Raw genomic sequence first — 22130 nt, 5'->3', positions numbered from 1 at the left:
TAGATTGACCCTGTTCCCCAAGCTTTGTGCAAATCTTACATTCTAGTCTGGTTGCTAAAATTCCTTTATCATCAGCCAAGGAGTGCTATTCAGGAGGGCTGCCTAATTAATATATTACCCATAATCATAACAGCAACTCTTTTTCGAGTACTTGCTTTGCATCCTTTTAATTATATCATTTTTCATCTTTACGTCAGCCTAGCAAACTAGGTATTGCTATCCCCCACTTTTGCAGTTCAAGAAACTGAGTCTCAAAGAGGTAGTGAAACTGTTAAAATCTTGCATTTGAAATGTGACAAAGTTGTGCTCCCAGCCAGAGCTGCCTGCCTCCGGTACAGCAGTCTTTATACTTTTCTCTGCTGCTTTGAGCCAGCAGGTGTTAGGTTAACTGGTTAATAATCCATTACCACTTTTAGTCATGAGGTGCAGTGGAAAGACCTGGGGTGAGTCATAGGGTAGACTCTATTCTCTCTGTCTAAGGCGTGTTACCCCTGCAAACCTCAGTTACTTCATCCGTAAAATGGGAATTCATACCTTAAAGGAATATAAAGAAAGTGTAATGAGGAAATATACATGGAAAACATTTTTTAACTCTTAAAGAGTAATGTAAAAGATCTGCTAGTAACATTCAAAGGAATTTCAGAGCTGGAAAGTAGCTGGGCTGGGACTCAAACTTGGTCTTCATACTCAACATTGGGTTCCTCTGACTGCATCGGGCTGGGCCAAGATGAGCCTTGCCATGGGGCCATCCATGTTCTTGGCAGACTAGGTGAAAATTTTGTTTGCTTGGCAACACCAATTAACTAGATATTTGTCTGGGGTTGGGAAGAAATAACAGCTGTTGGTCTTACTCACACTTTCCTCAATCTGTTAAGGAATGAATTTGTCTTATTTACGCAGTGGTTTCAGCATGGCTGTTTGTTTTTATCTTTTATACCATTAGCCATGGCATGTATTTGAGAATTAGTTTTTTAGCGTAATTCAGAAGTCCGATGGACAACCCCTCTCCATGGCCCTGGAACCTCCCAGATGTGCTTCACCTCCGACTTGTTTCTGTTCCAGATCTAGTAGGGCTGCCAGGAAGGGGAGTCTGTGAATTGAGCCATTGGAGAAGACTGTCCAGGACCTTCTTTGATGTGGTTTCTCATTCTCGCAGAATTATTTTGTCTTGTGATCACAGTGATGTAGGCTATTTATTATTTGTTAGTTCCAACTCTGTGTGAGATAATAAATGTTGTTGGCAGAAGGCTTGCTTAAATGGGTGTGTATCAGTAAAGACTCAGGAGTAGCTAAAAGTTTGCTAATACTATGAACTGTGCTGTTCATGGGGTTCCTTTGGGAAACTTTGTTGATTTTTATTGACTAGTCAACCCATATGAGGATCTTAAAGGTTTGCCTTCCTCTGATCAGTAGAGCGCTGGCCCCTGACACAGCCTCTCTCACCTCCTTTTCTAGTTCTGCCACTCACTAGCTAAGTGTCCTTCAGCAAGTTGCTTACCTTTTCTCACTTCAAATAATGGAGATTGTAAAAGCACCTACCTCACAGGGCTCTTATGCAGACCAAGTGATTGACACATGTAAAGCACTTACAACAGTCTCTGACATGCATGATACACACAATGAACACATCCTACCTACAATTATCATAGCCACAATATTTCAGTGTGTTCCTTTCAAGCCTCCTTTGGAATTGATGTTATTTCTCATCATCTGGACTATATTTTAATAGATGAACAACTGTGTTCATCTTTTATAACTCTAGAATTACAAAAATTGGTTTTTAAAAAACTATCCCTATATTTTTAATCCTTGGGTTATACCTTTTGAAATAAGAATTGTGTTCAGTACTATATCTCTCTATATTTGAAAAAAAAAAAAAAGCAGGGTCTAATTAAATAAGTCCAGTGGGAATTTCCATTGTCTTGTTTATCTTCCTGACACATTGACACAGTTGATCCCGACTCTGTTGGCCCCCATGAAGCCATATGCATCTTCCTGCTTCTCTGTGTGCCTCTCTGACTTTTCTATCTTGTTCTCTGTGTTTGCCATGTTTTTTGCCCTTTACAGCTTTAAAGAGTTCAGGCATTAAATTTTGTGGGATGACTTCAGGCTGAGTCTACCCATTTCCTCGTGACCAGGCTCAGGTCATGCATTCTAGGCTGGACTACCATAGAAACAATGCAGGGCTCTTGATCACCTGGTTCCGTAGGCATCTGCTCGGTTTCTTCTCATTAAATTAACTGTATTTTCTTTTAGGATGTGTATTTTGTGGGGATATATTCTCAGATTATGACAACATCCTTCTCCACATCCAAACCTCCACCTACCAGCCTTAGCATCCATTAATGACTCCTGGTCACCTGTATGATGGCTGCCAAATGGTGATATATCTGTTTCTATCATTGCTTCCACACTTATTAGTTGGTATTCCACTGTGAGGAAGAGCTTTCCTTTCTCTCCTGTTTACTGATTGACTCATTTACTTTCTTATGGCACTATGGAATTATGGCTTCCTATTTTATTCAAAGGATCGTAATCCCTTATTATCATTACTTATTTTGATTTGGCCAGTGGGAACGCCTTCCAGCTGGCTCTTATATGCTTGACACGTCCACACCAGTCACTGTACATTTCCTTACCTTTTGGCACAGTTATATGTTCCACACCCAGTTTGAATTTTCCCCGCTCCAGCCCTGGCATTGGTCATTTCCCAAAGCAGCCCTGATTCCTTTTATTGAAGAATAGTATTCAGAGACCAACAAAAAGTGTGTCAATTTTGAATAACTAAGTAAATAATATATCAGTTGTTCTATATAGGTAAAGACAAGTTCATCGGTATGCTGCCTTGAGAAAATGGAAGTCTAGAGTCTATATAAAATGTAGCACGAAATGGCACAGGCCAGAACCCTTGGTGCATCCCCACACCTGAACCCAAGGTCACTGTCTTGGATCTCTGCACTGCCTTCTAGCTCCACTCCCTTCCCCTCCCAGCTTGCCACATCACAGTCAAGGCCTATTATTTATTTACTTGTTTATTTTATTTTATTTTATTTTTTAGAGACAGGATCTCACTTTGTTACCCAGGCTGGAGTGTAGTAGCTCAACAATAGCTCACTGCAGCCTCAACCTCCTGGACTCAAAACGATCCTCCCACCTCAGCCTCCAAAGTAACTAGGACCACAGGAGCACACTGCCACACCCAGCTAATTATTTTTAATTGTTTTTATTTAAAAATTTTTATTTTTATTTTTATTTATTTATCTATTTATTTTTGAGATGGAGTCTTGCTCTGTCACCCAGGCTGGAGTGCAGTGGTGCAGTCTCAGCTCACTGCAACCTCTGCCCCCTAGGTTCAAGTGATTCTCCTGCTCGGATCTCTTGAGCAGCTGGGACTACAGGCACATGCCACCACACCTGGCTAATTTTTTTGTATTTATGGTAGAGACGGGGTTTTACCATGTCGGCCAGGCTGCTCTTGAACTCCTGACTTAAGGTATTCCACCCGCCTTGGCCTCCCAAAGTGCTGGGATTATAGGCGTGAGCCACTGCACCTGGCCAATTGTTTTTATTTTTATTTGTTTTATTATTATTATTGTTATTTCTTTTGTGTTTGGGGGTTTTGTTTTTGTTCTTTTTAAGAAACGAGATCTTGCTGTTTGCTAAGGCTGGTTCTCCAACTCCCTTGGCCTCCCAAATGGTTGAGATTACAGGTGTGAGCCACGGTCTCAAGTCTTGTTTAACTACCCATGAGTCCCTTCATATGTACCCCACAGAATTTTTGCCTCTTATGTATGGCTCAGGCTTCATCCCAGCCCCTAACATGTGTACACACAAGTACACATACACACATGCAGCACACTTGGCTAATTTGATTGTCCTTGTTGAGATGTAACTAGTTGTGACTTCGTTTAGGAATCTTCTGATCAGGGATAGCTGCCACCCCCAAATCCCTAAAACCATACCCACATCTCCACTGTGTTATTAATAGCCTTTGTATACTGGACTTCTCTGTGAGACAGTGAGTGAGCTCTTCTCTGACAGGAGCCACATCTCATTCTGGCCTTCGGCTTAACACACTGGGGCAGAGGAGGGTGTTAGACAATGTGTGTTGCATGAAAAAAAAAAAGATATTATTTTTGTGTTAAGTGTTTGTCCTTTTTAAACCACAAACAAAAAGTTGGAAAAGTGATATTTCAATTACATTGATTCAGCCAGTTACAAGGGAACACCAGTTACTGTGGTACAGAGCCAGGCGAGAGATTTTTAGATCAGAAATGGGGGATGGGAGTGCATTGGTGAGTCATCCAACAGTGGTAACAGCTGATCCTACTTATTTTATGGAATATCTCAAAAAATCAAAATAAAAAAGAACTGAAATATTTTTACATTTGCTGAATAAGTTGAAGTGAATAGAAAATACTATTGACTTTTAAGTGAGGAATAACCTTTCTCAGAAAAAGAGTTATGGTCCTTGAATTATACCATTGTAAATGGCTTTTTTCCCCCAGAACATTCTTTCCATTTTGTTGATATTTTACTGTATGTTTCCATTTCTATAGTTAGTACACAGACCCCCCCACACACACAGACACACACTCTACAATACTTCCTATTTGAATTAATATTTCCTATAAAGTCTGTTGTGACTTTGATTTAAAATTGCTTGGCTTGTTCCCAGCTGGCTATACAAGAACTAGGGAGTTTGTTAGAAATTCCTATTCCTAGACTGTGTCCCTAGAGACTGGGATCCAACAGGTCAGAAGACGGGCCCAGACATGGGCAATTAAAAAGTACTCTGACGATTCTGATAGGCTGCCAGATTTGGGAACCACTGGGATATTTTCCTAATTTCTAGAGTATTTGTATGTGTGTGTCCATTTTATAAGTCAATTAAATTAGGACGGGTTGACTGGAAGCGTAAACAAAGCAAATTGCTCTACAATAACTGCTGTGAGATAGGAAGTAAATAATTTGGGATATATTATTTTGTCTAAGACCTTCACTTTCTTTTAACTTGGGTTTTAGTCCTGGAGAAGAAACAATATTTTCTCATCCCAAACAGGCCAGCATAATTATGGTTGTATATACTGTAAGTTTCAAGTCATTCTGTAACATTCCATTATTGTACTATATTTTGACCAAATCACCAGCCTCTGATCAATAAAAATTCTTCTTAAGTGTCTGTAAATTGAAACCAAGTAATAAAAATTCCGATCAATGTTTAGTGAGAACTAATTATTTTAAGTCTCCTGGAAAAGATGACAGTTGCTGAGAATGTAGATATCCTATTTTTGGAACTAGTATACTTATTTTAATATATTAAAAGAGCTACTTTCCATTATTATTACTTTCTTTTGTTTCCAACAAGAGAGACAAAAATTTCATGTCTGAATACAGTATTAACCAAAGACACAGTGGGGGGATTACTAGGATTACTGTCCTTTTATAATTCTTTTTTAAATTTAATAAATTCTCCTTTATATATATTATTTTATAATTCTAATAGGGTTTGCTCACACTTGCTCTCTCTCTCTCTCTCTCTCTCTCTCTCTCTCTCTCTCCCAGCTTGTTCTAATGAAGTTTAAATGTGACAGTGTAAACTTAAGGATAGGAAGTTGAATAATAATAATGTAATGAAATTGATCAGTGGTGATTATTGTGAGATGTTATCCCTCCCTTTTCTCTGGAAAAGCTGTTTTAAAAAATCTGAAATACACAAATTTCAAAAAATCTTATATATATATATATATATTTTTTTTTTTTTTTTTTTTGAGACAGAGTTTCATTCTTGTTGCCCAGGATGGAGTGCAGTGGCGCAATCTCGGCTCACTGCAACCTCTGCCTCCCGGGTTCAAGAGGTTCTTCTGCCTCAGCCTCCCGAGTAGCAGGTACCTGCCACCACGCCCAGCTAATTTTTGTATTTTTAGTAGAGACGGGGATTCACCATGTTGGCCAGGCTGGTCTCGAATTCCTGACCTCAAGTGATCTGTCCACCTTGGCCTCCCAAAGTGCTGGGATTACAGGCATGAGCCACTGTACCTGGCATAAAAATCTTAAAAAAAATCGAAAATTATGAGAAAGCACATCAAAAGAAAAAAGAGCCAGGTGTCGTGGCTCACACCTGTAATCCCAGCACTTTGGGAGGCCAAGGCAGGCGGATCACCTGGGGTCAGGAGTTTGGGACCAGCCTGGCTAACATGGTGAAACCCCGTCTCTACTAAAAATTAGAAAATTAGCTTGGCGTGGTGGTGCACACCTGTAATCCCAGATATTTGGGAGGCCGAGGCAGGAGAATCATTTGAACCTAGGAGGTAGAGATCGCAGTGAGCCGAGATTGTGCCACTGCACTCCAGCCTGGGCGACAAAGTGAGACTCCATTTCAAAAAAACACAAAAAACCATTCCTATACCAGCCTCCTAACAAGTCAGGAATATTTCTTTTTCCTTGTCAATTTGTTTTTGCCCATACATTATTGTCACATAGTTGTAAACTTGTTATAAATATAGTATCTTCTATTCATATTACCACTTAACTTAGGCTGCATTATCTTTATGTTGCTACGTAGTCTTTGTAAGTACTTCAAATGACTGTGCAGTATTATATTGGGTGGTTGTGCCATTGTAATCTTGGACTTTCCAATATTCTTGAATGTTTACATTGTTTACAACTTATAAAATGGAGTTTCATTGTTGCCAAAACATGTAATTCAAATGAGAGAGTGCATGTGTTGACCCTGAATCTAGTAAATACATCATCTGAGTATGTCAACCATTTGAAAAGATAATTTCCGCATGGAGTTGAATTTGCCCGACCTACTTACTGCCTGTGAGTAAGCATGTCCTCTGGAAGAGTGTGATACCTCGTCCCAGGCTTGCTGGTTTTCTACTTGCTACTGTAGCTTACGAAATTTCAGTTTGGTTTTCTTATTCATGTGACCAGGAACCCAGGAGCATAGCACTAGGATGGTGAGTGACTTGCATAGATGGGTTCAGACTTTTGAAGGTCATGAGCTCTGAACAGAGGATGGTTCCCGCCTCCCCATAATTTCTTTAAAACCATATTATTAGTTCAAGGAAATTCAGCGATGTTCTGAGTTTTGCTATATGGCCAGCTCAATTCTCTGTTCGTTTGTTTCTTTTGTTTTGTTTTGAAATGTAAAATTATTTCAAATTTCAGTTTCCTTTTGGGAATGGGAGTGTCACCTTGCTTGGTTGTTCCCTAAGCAAATGTTTTCTCTTTCCTTGAGTAACTCAGCAATCGATAACAATTAATTTGGGCTGGATATTCATAGAAGAACATTTGCTCTGCACCCTAAAATTTTTTATCGCAAAGCGCGAACAAAAGTATTGTCCTATGAACTTGTAGCAGTCTGAATTTTTCATACTAATTCCCACCATCATTTTATATGACATGGGGTTCTTTAATTCTATCCTGGTAACACAAAGGGTACCAATAGAAAGATGAAAAATCTGACTGACTTAAGCATGTTTTGAATTGAGGTCATTATCAATTCAGGGGGATTTTGAAGAGCAGACTATATATTATTAACAAAAGGCTCTCCCCATGCAGGAAGGCTACCCAGCGGAAGGTGGCCTTTGTTACTCAGGATGTGATTAATATTGCTTCAAAGTTTAATTTTAGAACTTCTAAAATAAGGAAGCTTGCATCAGTTCAAGCCACATGGTTTGAAACCTCAGAGTGCCCACTTTTCTTTTCTTTTTTTAAATTACAAAAATAGCATATGCATTATAAAATGTTTGAAAACTAATGAATTAAAACAAGTTCCTCTAGTCTCTGTCTTTGACCAAAGCCTTTGTTAATATTTTGTGGTAGTTCCAGTCTTTTTTTTAAGAAAAAAAAAGTTGTAATCATGTTTTGTATATAACTTGAATGACTTATTTCACTTAACATGATTTCATTTGCTTGTTTCCTGTGTTTACAGTCTTCATGTCAGTTGTAATTTATGTAGAATTCCACCCTTGTGATACTCCATAATTTTCCTAATCATATCCCCCATTATTGGGCATGTAAAATGCTTAATGGTCAGTGGTGCGCACAGTGGTCAATTATCCACACCATGTTAATCCGGCTCACATGGGCAACCTAATCCTGCTGTAACTTGCCTTTCTCTACTGGTATTGTACTCAAAAAAAAAAAAAAAAAAATTCTTTTCTGCCTGTTTTCTTTTTGTTTTTTTGTTTGTTTGTTTTGTGTGATGGGGGAGACAAGGAAGGGAGCTGGTCGCAATCCACTTCTCAGTTGGGCACTTTGTCTGTCTTTCTTTAGTGGTGAAAGTGGTGCTGGAAAAACAGTGGCTGCCAAATATATCATGAGCTACATCTCCAGAGTGTCTGGAGGAGGGACCAAAGTCCAGGTGAGTGGGCAGTGGCCCATTATGATACCTTATGTTATGGGAAATGTAAGAGGCTCTATTTGCTGTTAGAAAAGAATTTTTCTTCCACAGAAAAGACACTGGTTCTTCTATAACTGTGAAACTTGAAATCTGGAGTGGAAAGGAATAGCATATGTGTGTGTGTTTGTGTGTGTGTGTATTTTTTGTGTGTATCGTGTGTATTGTTTGTGTGTGTGTTTGTGTGTGTGTGTGTTTTTTTTTTGTTTGTTTTTGTTTTTTTTGAGACAGAGTCTTGCTCTGTTGCCCAGGCTGGAGTAGTGCAGTGGTGCAATCTCGGCTCACCACAACCTCTGCCTCCCGGGTTCAAGCGATTCCCCTGCCTCAGCCTCCTGAGTAGCTGGGATTACAGGTGTGCCCCACCATGCCCAGCTAATACCATGCCCAGCTAATTTTTGTATTTTTAGTAGAGATGGGGTTTCACTATGTTGGCCAGTCTGGTCTTGAACTCCTGACCTCAGGTGATCTGCCTGCCTCGGCCTCGCAAAGTGCTGGGATTAAGGAATAGCATATTTTGAGGTAGATGTGCCTAATATATAATGAACTCCTACAAATCAATAAAAAGATCAGCAGCCCAAAAGGAAAATAAACAAAGGACATGAAAGACAACTCATAGAAAAGGAAATATAAATTACTCACAAAACATGAAAGTATGTTCACCATCATGATAAAAAGAAAAATGCAAATTAAAACTGCATTAGAAAACTATTTTTTGCCTATCAGATTGGCCAAAATCTTACCATGTTTTAAACACTTGATTGGTAGGAAGTAGGGACACAGTTGTTCTCATACATTGCTGGTAGGAGATGAACTAGTACATTTCAGTAAAGAACATTTCAGCAAAATCTGTTAAACTTACACATATATGCCATTCGACTCAGCAGTTCTGCTGAAAAGAATTTATTCTTTAGATATGCTGAAATGTATACAAAATAATACATGTATAAAGTTATTTCTGGCAATTTTGGTAATGCAAAAGACTGGAAACAACTTAAGTGTTCGTCACTAGGCAACTGGTGAAATAATTTGTGGTTTGTTATAGAATATTATACAGCAATAAAAATGAGGCTTCATGTACTGATTGTACTGATAGAGAATGGTCTCCAAGATGTATCATTAATTACAAAAGACAAGGTTCAGAACATTGTTTGTAATATATACTGCCATTTGAGGGATCAAAAGAGAGTGTACATTTATATTTGTTTGGATATGTATCGCATATCCCTTGAAGTATACACAAGAAACTGTCAACAATGGTTGTCTTGAGGGAGGGGAGCTGGGAGGTTGGGAGAAGGGCCTACCCTTCCTGTATACCCTTTAGAAACTTGCATGGTTTGAACTATGTGAACCACTTGCCAATTCAAGAAACTTATAAAAATTTTAAAGGACATAGACAGAGAAAGGGTTTAAGAGAAGGAAAAAACAGAGATTAAAGAGTGTAGAGGAGTGTTGGGAAAGAGAAAAGATCCAGAGAATGAGGGTACTCAAGAGGTGAAAATTAAAATCAGCATTGGCAGGAATGAGTAAATCCTGCTCCCCAGAGCCATGGATGAGGGTGATGGCGAGCTAAGGTCCATAAGGGGCAGCCCAAGCTTGGCGCTCATCACCAGTATGCACCGCTGGTGATAGAATTCCTTCCAAAGATTAGTTTTTAAAATCAGAATTATTTAATGTTATTGCCATGGTCAGCTGTAGACTTTCAAAAGACACATAAAATTCTCTTTATTGTGGTTCCTTTTTTTTTTTTTTGAGATGGGGTCTCACTCTGTCACCCAGGCTGAAGTGCAGTGGCGTGATCTCAACTCACTGCAGCCTCCTGCTCCTGGGCTTATGTAATCCTTCCACCTCAACCTCGCAAGTAGCTGGAACCACAGGTGTGTGCCACCGTGCCTGGCTAATTTTTTTTTTGTTTTTGGTAGGGACAGGGTCTCACCACATTGCCCAGGCTGGTCTCAAACTCCTGAGCTGAAGTGATCCACCCACCTGGGCCTCCCAAAGAGCTGGGATTACAGGCATGAGCCACCATGTCTGGCCCCTTTCTATTAATTAAATAGTGTTCTATCATATACTGGTAGATCAGAAAGCTTAAGGTAGAGCCAAACATTCCTCCTTTGAGTTTGTGGATCAACTCTTTCTATCTTTTGGTTGCTGGCCAGACGTGCCTATACCATTTAACAACAGCTTCTCTCAGGGAGAGAACAACAGACAGAATCTTCTCTATCTCTTCCTGTCTTTAATTACAGACTTTAAAACTGAGAATACTTATGTATCCATCCATCCATCCATCCATCCATGCATCCATTCATCCATGCACCCATCCATCCATCCGTCCATCCATCCTTCCCATCCATCCGTATCTATTCATCAGTGATCAGTGATGTCCAACAGAATTTTGTGGCATGTGGTGAGCATATCAGGGAAAAGAGAAAGGGCAAACTAAGGTTGCAGAGTGAAGGGTTCTTAAAGTGGCCTCTTTCTCTGAATGAAAGGAAGATGGAGAGCAGCTCTGTCCAGTAGAAAGATGAAGCAAGCCATATGTGTAATTCTAAATTTTCTAGTAGCCACGTTAAAAGAAGTAAAAAGAGAAAAAGGAAATTACTTTTTAAAACAGTATTATTTAACCCAATATGTAAAAAAATGATTTTAGTATATAATCAATATAACAAAATTAATGAGATGTTTTATTTTTTTTTTGGTACTAAGTCTTTGAAATACAGTGTGTATTCTACAGTTACACCTCAGTTGGGGTAGCTTATGGCTTCCATATTAGACAGTAAGGGCAACTCTAGAACCTAGGTTCATGTGGTTCAGTCCACTTGCTTTTCTCTATTCCTGTGATTGTACTGGATCCTGAGAGGGTTGACATGGAGAGAAGAATCCAGGATGCTGTTTTGCTGCCTTTTTTTTTTTTTTTTTTTTTTTTAAAGACAGAGTCTCGCTCTGTCGCCAGGCTGGAGTGCAGTGGTGCAATCTCAGCTCACTGCAACCTCTGTCTTCTGGGTTCAAGCGATTCTCCTGCCTCAGCCTCCCGAGTAGCTGGGACTACAGATGTGCGCCACTATGCCCAGCTAATTTTTGTATTTTTAGTAGAGATGGGGTTTCACCATGTTGGCCAGGATGGTCTTGATCTCTTGACCTCATGATCCGCCTGCCTTGGCTTCCCAAAGTGCTGGGACTACAGGCGTGAGCCACCGCGCCCAGCCGATGGGCTGCTCTTTTACCTCAGTTTGCTCTTTCTCTTTTCCCTAATATGCCCGCCACATACCACAAAATTCTGTTGCACATCACTGATTGTTGATCAATACATATGGACGGACGGACGGATGGATGGATGGATGAATGGATGCATAAAGATTCTCATTTTTAAAGTCTGTAATTTAAAAAGGCAAAAGATAGAAGAAGATTCTGTCTTTTGTTCTCTTCCTGAGAGAAGCTGAGTGTTGTTAAATGGTATTTGCATGTCTGGCCAGCAAAAAAAAAAAAGATAGAAAGAGTTAATGAAGAGCCACAAACTCAAAATAGATTTTACAAAGAAAAGCAGAGTTTATATAAATCCACGAGTTTTTAAAAGAGTAGGCAGGTTGGAAGTATGTTTCTAAGCTTTGAAACTGACCCATGAAAGGACCACCCAAAATTGCCCTTGGGGCCATGGCTAAGGATGATTCCCTAGTCACAATGGAAGCCCAGTTCTCATTTCTCATGGCAGTTTCTCTTCTGAATGTTCAGGAGGGTGCCTGTTACACCATTTGTAACACTTTGGCTGTTACATAGTCAATTAGTAGTTCATTAATTTACTCCTCTTTGCTACACCCCTACGACCTAGTAGCCAGACTGCAGACAGTTAATGTTGATTTTTCTCTTCCTGTTTTCCTATGAGGACAATGATACAGAGCCCTTGGCTTGGAATTAGTCAGTAGCTAAAGAGCACAAGCCAGAAGACTTGTTATTTCTGGAACATGTTTAACCATCGCATGTGAATAATTACAAGTACAAGGAATGACTCACTTGTTGAAAGACTTCTCCAGTATCAAATTCTATCTATTGAGCTGTCTCATGTCTATGGTGTGTTTTGCACACTTCTGCATAGAACTGGGATGTTTGAAAAACAAATCCTTCCTCCCTAGGCCAGGACTTGTTCCACACAATCCACTGTTGACCCTTGCTGCTCAAAGTGTGTATCAATGCTGGCAAAACCAGCAACACCAGGGAGCTGGCTACAAATGCAGATTCTTGGGCCTACCCCAACCTACTAAGTCCACATCTGCATTTTGACAAGATCCCCAGGTGATTCATGAATATTAAACTTTGAGAAACACCAGGCTGTATTTCCATAACCTTGTTTGGGGAGGAGAAGTGGATTAATTTTCCTTAAGATAACTTGTGGTGAAGCAGGTGGAGGTGCGCTGAGATGGGTTGGTAGAGTAGTTGGGAAGGGGTAGTGAGAAGAAAGACCCTGGCCAGAACAGCAAGGAGACACCCCTTCATGTACCACTTCACTTTTGGTGAAGTTGCAGCAATCAATTTGGAAACCCAAGCTGAGAACGTTTGTATGAATAGTTCCTGATTCACAGTGGCGCCCTGGCTCCTGGGGACCCTGCATCAAGCCGTGGGAATTGGAAGACCCAAATACACAAACAGGTTGGGGTCTGTCATGGTGAAAGAATAAATCCTCCAGAAACCCCACCAGTGCCACATGGATGTGGGGCCCCTCACCTTAATGCGTTCAGAAACCAGGTCCTTAGAGAAAGTTTGGCGTACCCTGTGTGGTAGGTGTTCACACCTTCCTAACCTCCGGTCTGTTTGCTGGGACAGCACGTGAAGGACATCATCCTGCAGTCCAACCCACTGCTTGAGGCCTTCGGGAACGCCAAGACTGTCCGGAACAACAACTCCAGCCGATTTGTAAGTCTCTTCCCTGTTTCAAAGAGTGTCACTTGATTGACGATGTTAATGTTTCTGACTGAAGTCCAGTATCCCACAGGAAATGGGAGCTTTTCACGTATCATCAGGAGGCCACCTCTTCGATCTTTCCTTCATTTTCTATAGCAGCTTGCCGCCAAGCTGCAGTTTGCCCTTTTTTGCGCCCCGGGGATACAAACAAGATAATTTTGAAAATCATTTTCCACATCAGTTGCCTTACTAAGGAAAATAAATGAAGAGAGTGGCAGCTTTGGCCTTGGAAGCGTTGTCTTTATGCCCTGGAGAAAAGACCTTCTTTCCTAGACCAAGAAATAACTAGAGTAGATGGGTATCCCAGGTATCATTTCCCACCGGCAGTGGTTTTGCTTCTTAGAACTTGGTCCATAGACTCTGAAGGGTGCAGAGAGTTGGTCTGATCTGGCACCTTGGAGAGAAACTTCCTCCTCTCCGTCCCTCAGAGCGAGCTGCCTGCCCACCCCAGCCCTCTGGCTTTGTGCATCTGTCTTATGCCCTACTCATGTAACCTAACGACATCCCAAAGTGACTGGACCTGGCCTCACAGGTTGCCTCTTAACTGGCTTACTTAACTGGTAATGAAAATGTCAACCAAATGCATTGTTGTGAATGCTCATTTAGTCATGTTTCTGTCTGGGTGTCTCCAGAGGGGGTAAATAGGAAAGCTGGCAAGGATGAATATGAGTATGTTCCCCTTGACAAAAGCCACATTTACAAAGAAACAAATGTTTACCCAGTAACCTTGATTTATATAGATTTTGCATCTCATTTCAACCATAGATCATGTCTAGCACTAAAGTATTCACGGAGCCATCTGTGCGGCTGATTCTGGAACATTTTAAAATAAATAAGTGGGAATTTTGGAGAAAAACAATTTTCTTTTCCACTGTCTATTTTGGAAAGAAGCTTCTATTTCCAAGAGAATTTTTACTATGTGCTCATATAATAATTGTCAAGTTCCCTGGTGGGTTCTATCTGTTAGACTTGCCCTTACTTTCTTTGCTTTCCAATATTATTCAAACTACGCATTTGTTTGTCTCTCATATTTGGGCCCAATGCCTGAGTTGTGTTATCTTGAGGAAGTTTTCCAGATAATAAAATAGGAAAGAAGAATTAAACAAATTTTCCACTTGAACTTTCTTCTTAATTTTCAATCTAAATCTTATAAAAATGGACTTGACCAAATTTAACTCTTTATTTACCTTTTCCCCTGTCTTGGATTCCTTGGAGACCAGAAAAAAAAATAATTAAATTGATATTTTCATTGATTTTTGCAATATAAATTATTCATTATATTTGGAGGATATATCAGTTTCTGTAAATAACAAAAACACTCAACATTTATTATTTTTCTAATTGCAAAATTTTATACAACCCTGATAGAAAGATGGGAAGAGACAATTCAGACAAACACTCACCTACACACACACACGCGCACACACGCTCTCTCTCTCTCTCACTATTCACCATCATGGATGAGAGAAATGTAAATGAAAACCACATATCATTTTCTGTCTCTCAAATGGGCAAACATTAAGTTGATTGATAATAATCGAGAAAACATGCTATTGGTTGAGAACTGACACATTCTTCCAGGAAAGTGATTGGGCAATTGTTATTAAAATTTTAATCATTCATTATCTTTGCCCAACAATACTTTTAGAATAAATTACATAAGTTTCCTGCTTAAATAACTACTTATTTTAAAAGATATTCATAATATATTGTTAAATTAAAAAACAGATTACAGAACAATATTTACAATATGTTCTTGTTTTTTTTTAATGTGCACATTATATGAAATGTAACTAAGAGAGAGGTATGTAAATCAAAGTTTGACATCTATGACAGTAATTATTTAGCAAGAGAATGAAGAAGTGGCATCAGGGTAGAATTATAAGTAATTTCACTTTTAAAAATGCACAGGTATTATGAAGCATAAGAATGTATACATTTAACACTTAGAAATCTTTTCAAGTTAAAGAATGTATTATGAAATATTTCAAACACCATTTAAAAATAATACAATGAACATCTATGTATCTGGCACCCAGCTTAGGAAATAAATCATTACCAAGAGTTGAGCTGAAACTTGTTTTCATTTCATTATCGAAATGCAAATGCAACATTTTATTCCCTTTATAAAATTTCCTGTCTTCCCCCTCAGGCTGCTATACAGCAGTCCTAAATATGTTAACCTTTTGTTAGAAATTTTAACTTTTATATGACAATTATGAGCCATGCATATGCATTTTATTATATTAGAGCAGTGGTTGTCAACCTTGACCACACATAAAAATCAGCTGGGTGCTTTTTGAAAACCACACAGCTCTGGGCCCTGGTCCTAGAGTCTGATGTGCGTGGCCTGGGCTGACAGCATGTTGAAAAGGCTCCCCAGGTGTTTCTAAGGGGCATCCAAGGTTGAGCACCGCTGCTAGGAGGACTTGGGAGCTTGCCCGTCCAACACCTGCCCTTCCCGGGTCAGATGTTCTGTCTGGTTTCGTTTTCCCTCAACTGATGAGGAATGGGGGACGGGCACTGAAGTATTCCCTCTATCACGTGCCAAAAGGAAAGGGTGGTGAAGGTGGCCACCAAAGGAAGCACGGGAGCTCTCTTTCAGTGAGCTTTTCTCAGGTGCCACTGACATTCCGCAGAGCGATGGCTGGTGGTTCTCTGTGCCTGGTGCTGCTGGGTGTTTTCGTTTTTTGCCAGGAGGAAGAGAGTCATCAGATTAAGACACATAGACAGTTAGAGGCTGGCCTTCTTCGGTGGTCTTTCTTGATACCTAGAATAATTAAGAACAGGAACACAGCATGTACTCACACATTTGCAGTGTGCACAGTACTTTTCTTGCCCTTAATGAGTTTACAGCTCCAGTCACAGACATAAAACCCAGCTGAATTAATCCCTGAGATGGGTGGATTTAGTCAGCATATACATTTTTATGTTATTAAATATGAATGCGATGAGGCTGGGCATCTTCTCCAGTTTGACCATAGACCACACCACTCCCTCTTTTCCTTTATCTGTATTTACCCTTCTGACCTCTGAGGGTGCTTAAGTTTCTGAGGACAGGAGAGAAATTAAGTTCTAGTGAGAAAAAAAAAACAACAATTTAAATATACATATAAAATATATATAATAATTGTTATAATAATTATATATATAATTTTGATTCATTTTATTTTGGTTTTTGGACAGAGTTTCACTCTGTGGCCCATGCTGGAGTTCAGTGGCATGATCTCGGCTCACTGCATCCTCCACCTCCCGGGTTCAAGCGATTCTCCTGCCTCACTGGGACTGCAGGCACTCGCCACCACGCCCAGCTAATTTTTTGTATTTTTAGCAGAGATGGGGTTTCACCATGTTGGCCAGGCTGGTTGCAAACTCCTGACCTCCAGTGATCCACCTGCCTCAGCCTTCAAAGTGCTGGGATTACAGGCGTGAGCCACCGCGCCTGGCTATGTATAATTAATTTAACAACCTAGATACCTTTTCAACTACAGTCTAGGTTTTTATTTTCCTTTGTTCCCTATTAGCAGTCATTTAAAGAGGAATTTTCATAACAATGACACTGACAAAAATCCCTAGGCCCATCAGTAGCTAGAAAGAACTTTACTTTTAATAAAGTGTTTCCGTTTTAGATAAACATTTTAGATGCTCCATAGGTAAGAGAGATTGAGTGTTTTTGCTCAAAGCCATGAGATGAAGCCTGACAGAGCAAGAGTGCTCTTCCTCTGAAAGGCTGCCATGCCATTTTTCTGCCTCATGTTTTACACCTTCTGGTTGAGCAGACAGGCACCTACTGGGGGAAAATGAGCAAGGAATAGAGCATATCCTTATTTAGTCATGCTGGAATGATAGGTGCTCTCTCTAACAGAATTGTGTGGCTGGACAAAAGCATGGGTTATTGTCTGATTGAAAACTAAGGAAGTCTAGACTCAAATTAGGAGTAATTCAGAATGTGTGTTTTATTAATGAATTTCCTTGAATTATATACTGTATTCAAAGCCTGTTTGGGACATCATGTTTTGTTCACCAACCATTGAAGGAAATCCCTAACTTTCTTCCAGGGAAAATACTTTGAAATCCAGTTCAGTCCAGGTGGGGAACCAGATGGTGGAAAGATCTCCAACTTCCTTCTGGAAAAATCTAGGGTGGTGATGAGGAACCCAGGAGAGCGGAGTTTTCACATATTTTACCAGGTTTTCCTTTCTACTTTTTTCCTACCCATTTCCTGTCCCTTCTGTATATTAAAATATTTCTCAGACTTCAGGCATAGACTATAGTCTGGCAAGCCAGGGAGGACTGATGATGATACCATGTACAAGTTAATGTGCAGAATTGTGAGAATGTCCTGCCCTCAAGGAGAGTGAGTTCTAATTGGAGTGATAAGACAGAAATTCCCCCAAAGCTAAATCATCAAGAAAGTATTGACATAACTTCAAAACAAAATGAGGAGTGCTGGAGTCTTTGCCAAAGGAATTCGTGTGGGCAGGTTTGGCCGGATAGTAGGAGAGGTGTGAAGGAGGTAGAGCCCGGATGGAAAGTGCAGGGGATTGATCAGGGAAGACAGGTGACCTGCACCAAAGCAGTGGAGGTGGGAGAGGGAAAGCCAGTCAGAGAGCCCGGCCTCAGCCTGTGTGCAGGGCAGGCATCTCCAGAACGTGAGCTATCGGAGGAAAGATTTGAGATAGGTTTGGGATCTTTAATGCCAAGTTGAAAAGTTTCCACCTAGACCCTCAGAAGTCGTGGAGAGTTTGGGGCCAGAGCAGTGTGCAGGGTGCTTTTTGGTTATGTTACAGGCTTCAGCAGTCATCTGAGTCAGCTACTTTTATTTTATTTATTTTTTTATTTGAGACAGGGTCTTGTTCTCTTGCCCAGGCTGGAGTGCAGTGGCACAATCTTGGCTCACTGCAACCTCTGCATCCTGGGCTCAAATGATCCCCCTGCCTCACCCTCCCAAGTAGCTGGGACTATAGGCACATGCCACCACACCTGGCTAATTTTTGTATTTTTCGTAGAGGTGGGGTTTCACCATGTTACCCAGGCTGGTCTCTAACTCTCGGACTCAAGTGACCCACCCACCTCAGCCTCCCAAAGTGCTAGGAGTACAGGCATGAGCCACTGCACCTGGCCCTGATTCAGCTACTTTTGTAAAAGGTTTTTAAGTACTTAAAAAATATAATGATGTTAATAACCAAATTTTTTATGTTCTATTTACTTATTAGTATTTTATATTGAAGATCCACATTAGACTTTCTTCAAAGAAAGACCTGGTCACTGTTTTTTGTTTTGTTTAGTTTCGTGTTTAGTTTGTGGATCACTGGATTAGAAGGACATTAAACTGTGGAAGTAGCTCACATTCAATCTTTTCAATTACACACACATCTTAGGCGATGCCAAATAATTCTTTTAGTTGGTATCTGTTGGTTGAAAAAGTATATAAATGATTAAAACTTCTGTGAATTCAGTCATTTTTAAAATTGTATTAAAGCAACATATATAGATAAGTGAAAAATAATTATATATTTCACTTAAATAACACCTAGTGCTAGACGGAAGTGTATAATGGATGTCAGGACTTCTTTAAATAAATACAAGCCCCAACCCTCCCCCAGGAGTCCTTTGCCCTTAGGTCAGAAACCACCAGAATAGAGGCTGGGAACTGATGGGTGCAGGGGTTCAAGATTCTGACATGAAAGTAATTCTTGGCCAGGTGTGGTGGCTCATGCCTGTAATCCCAGCACTTTGGGAGGCCAAGGTGGGTGAATCACGAGGTCAGGAGATCGAGACCATCCTGGCTAACACAGTGAAGCCCCGTCTCTACTAAAAATACAAAAAATTAGCCGGCCGTGGTGGTGGGCACCTGTAGTCCCAGCTACTCAGGAGGCTGAGGCAGGAGAATGGCGTGATCCCAGGAGGCAGCGCTTTCAGTGAGCGGAGATTGCACCAGCGTACTCCGGCCTGGGCAACAGAGCGAGACTCCATCTCAAAAAAAAAAAAAAAAAAAAGAAAAAGAAAAAAAGAAGAAAAAGAAATTCTTGAAGCTACGAAATACATGGGAGTGGATGTGGGGAGAAAATCCTGCCACACAGGACTAGGGGACTTTCTAGATATGTAGGATCAGGAGGCATTGAAGAGCCAGCAGGCAAGTAGTTGAAGGAGAAGGAGGAAAGCCAGGATCCTGCGGTGTCACCAAGCCAGGGAAGCCTCAGGGCGACATCGACAGGATCAAATGCTCAGAGCTCTTGGGCAAAAGGGACGAGCTGGGGCGTGGGGGCCAAAAAAAAGCTGTTGGATTTAGGCACTGAAAAATAGCCATGCAAGGGTTCCATCAGAATGGTGAGGGGAGAAGCTAGAATGCAGGTGGTTATGTCATGGCAAGGAAGTAGATCCTGCGGCTTGGAGAAGTTCACAGTCAAGGAAAAGCTTCTAAAGAAGGCAAAGAGTACCAGAGAGCAGGAAGTGGCATGGCAGTTTTTTAACATGCACCCTGCAGTGAGAAGCATGGAAAAGCCAGCTTAAAAAGTGATAGCAAGTTGGGCAGGAACTAAGTAATTAAAATCTGTTTTGCTTTCCACTCTTCCAAGGGTGGCAGTCCAGTTCCTTTCAGTGGACAATGGAAAATCCTCAGCTCTTGCAGGTCTTTCCAGAGTTAGGAATCAAAATTTGCAGAGATGACATGGGGCTACTGTAAGTACGTATTTGGGAGCCAGGACTGCCTATAATTTTAGAAAGCAGAGATAGAGAGTCCTTGGGGATGGTGGCTGCAGGATGCAGCAGTGACTTCGGGTGCCCTGTGGTCCACATCATGCCTCAGCCCGTGTTCTCTTGCTCCAGCTCATCGAGGGCGCCTCTGCAGAGCAGAAGCACAGCCTTGGCGTCACCAGCATGGACTATTATTACTACCTGAGCCTCTCGGGCTCATACAAGGTTGATGACATTGACGACAGGCGGGAGTTTCAGGAAACTCTGGTAAGTGCCGGCACAGGGCCAGGCAGGATCTGCTCTCCCAACTGGCCATTTCCTGTGGCCGAAAGGGCAGTGAAGATTAATAAAGCAAAGAGCTGCATGAAATGTCTGCCTCTTTCTCTGTGAGCATTCTGTATGCTCATACATGTTTCAGTACCCTTACATAGCCGTGTGCCAGTTGCCTGAGGACTATTTAATGATTTGAGATTCACTTAAAGAAATGAATTCATCATTGTCCCCCGGCAGGAGCTCTGATAAATAGGCAAAAATGATTCATACGTTGAGCATACCTGTTTGCTGATGGCCTACTCTATTAGTGAGCTATTTCCTTAGAAAAGCTAAGCAAACCGCACGTCTATGGACTGAATAGGTTTAGACATTTTGGAACGTCTTTAGTCTTTTCTCTTATTTCTTTTCTGGTTTTGAATACTCTCTTCCTCTCTGTATTGTGCAGGGCAGAGGACCCTTTTTCTGTGCCATGCCCTTCACATTGCATATATGTTATGGTCCAAGTTGTGAAACTAGGTAGATTATGGAGGGGTTCCATCCTGGGGGCAATAATGTAGAACTTTCTGGAGGTAGGCTGAACACCCACTTAGTCTCAAAGGCCTTCATTACCACCCACTGCCCTTTGAGTCTGTTTCAAGCTGGGGACTATTCCTCAACCCAGATCCAGAACTGAGCAGTAGACTCTGAATGAGCAGTGTGGGTTCAGTACATTTGTGGTTGAAAGGGACAGAAAGTTCAAACAAACTGTGTCCTGGGTGCCAGGAAACAAAATGGTATCAACAGGTCACATGACCTCAAAGCAGCTGGTGGGAAAAGTGCCAATAAGGAGTCTGCACACTGGTCCTAGAGTATAGTTTTCTTAGGAGATGTTTCTCTAAGATTTAGACATTTTAGCGGTATTTATTGCATTTAAGGGACCTCAGAAACTGGACTTTTAAATGATGCTTTTATTGGATTTCCTGGAGATTTTTCATTAAGATCCTTTTGCAAGTACAATATATTCTTATCCCTCCTGATGAAGGGAAGGATCTCTTGAGTCCACTTTGAGTAGGTGGAAAGGTCAGCAGCAACCTTCGAGGGGAAGCTGGCAACAAGAACACATCAAAGGATGAAGATAGGACTTGGAGACTTTGTGTACAACTACCACTCCTCCGAGTCTCTTTCCTCCTGGAGTATTCTCTTGTTCCTGGAGGATGGCATGCTATGCTTAGAGACAGAACTGCCCTTCCAGCATGAGTTTGAGACGTGAGAAGAATGTGTGCATTGGGCAGTGACCATGTTGTACAAGAACGTCCTGCTGTCATCACAAGCTAAGCCACATGTGACTGCACAACCCAATCTATGTTTTGGCTTTTTTTTTTTTTTTTTTTTGGTAACTCGTCTGTACTTGTCACACCCTTATTTAGAGCAGCTGCTCTGCCTTGGCTTCTTCCTAACGTGCTTTTAAAGCTGGCGACCAGCTTCTCTGGATAGTTTCTCTTTTCTCTTCCAGCACGCCATGAATGTGATTGGGATCTTTGCAGAAGAGCAAACGCTGGTGTTGCAGATAGTGGCGGGTATTCTCCACCTGGGAAACATCAGCTTCAAAGAAGTTGGCAACTACGCGGCTGTGGAGAGTGAAGAGTGTGCGTAGCCCTGGCACGTGGCCATTGAATGAGGGGTGGCTAGCTCTGATTAGAAGTAAACCAGCACTTTCCTTTGCTTAGATCTCAAATGGGAATATTGGGAAGAAGTGAGAAATCTACATGTCCTCTGTGAGAACAGAATGGCTTCACGAGAGACCAGACCTCTTCTATGCACC

General features: G+C 41.0%; 1 protein-coding gene across 1 annotated transcript in view; it reads left to right on the top strand.

The window, feature by feature from the left end:
* Positions 1-22130, top strand: part of MYO1E (myosin IE) — a 238128-nt gene that overhangs the window by 126752 nt on the left and 89246 nt on the right. The window contains exons 5-9 of the mRNA XM_054451269.2: positions 8287-8374; positions 13223-13312; positions 17419-17550; positions 20189-20323; positions 21822-21954. Of these exons, the coding sequence (XP_054307244.1) occupies positions 8287-8374; positions 13223-13312; positions 17419-17550; positions 20189-20323; positions 21822-21954 (578 nt within the window). The remainder of the gene's footprint in view (positions 1-8286; positions 8375-13222; positions 13313-17418; positions 17551-20188; positions 20324-21821; positions 21955-22130) is intronic.

This window comes from Pongo pygmaeus, chromosome 16 (assembly GCF_028885625.2).
Source record: "Pongo pygmaeus isolate AG05252 chromosome 16, NHGRI_mPonPyg2-v2.0_pri, whole genome shotgun sequence".
In the NCBI taxonomy this organism is placed as follows: Eukaryota; Metazoa; Chordata; class Mammalia; order Primates; family Hominidae; genus Pongo; species Pongo pygmaeus.
Note: the sequence above shows the minus strand (reverse complement) of the source record. Positions and strands in the feature narration are given on the sequence as shown.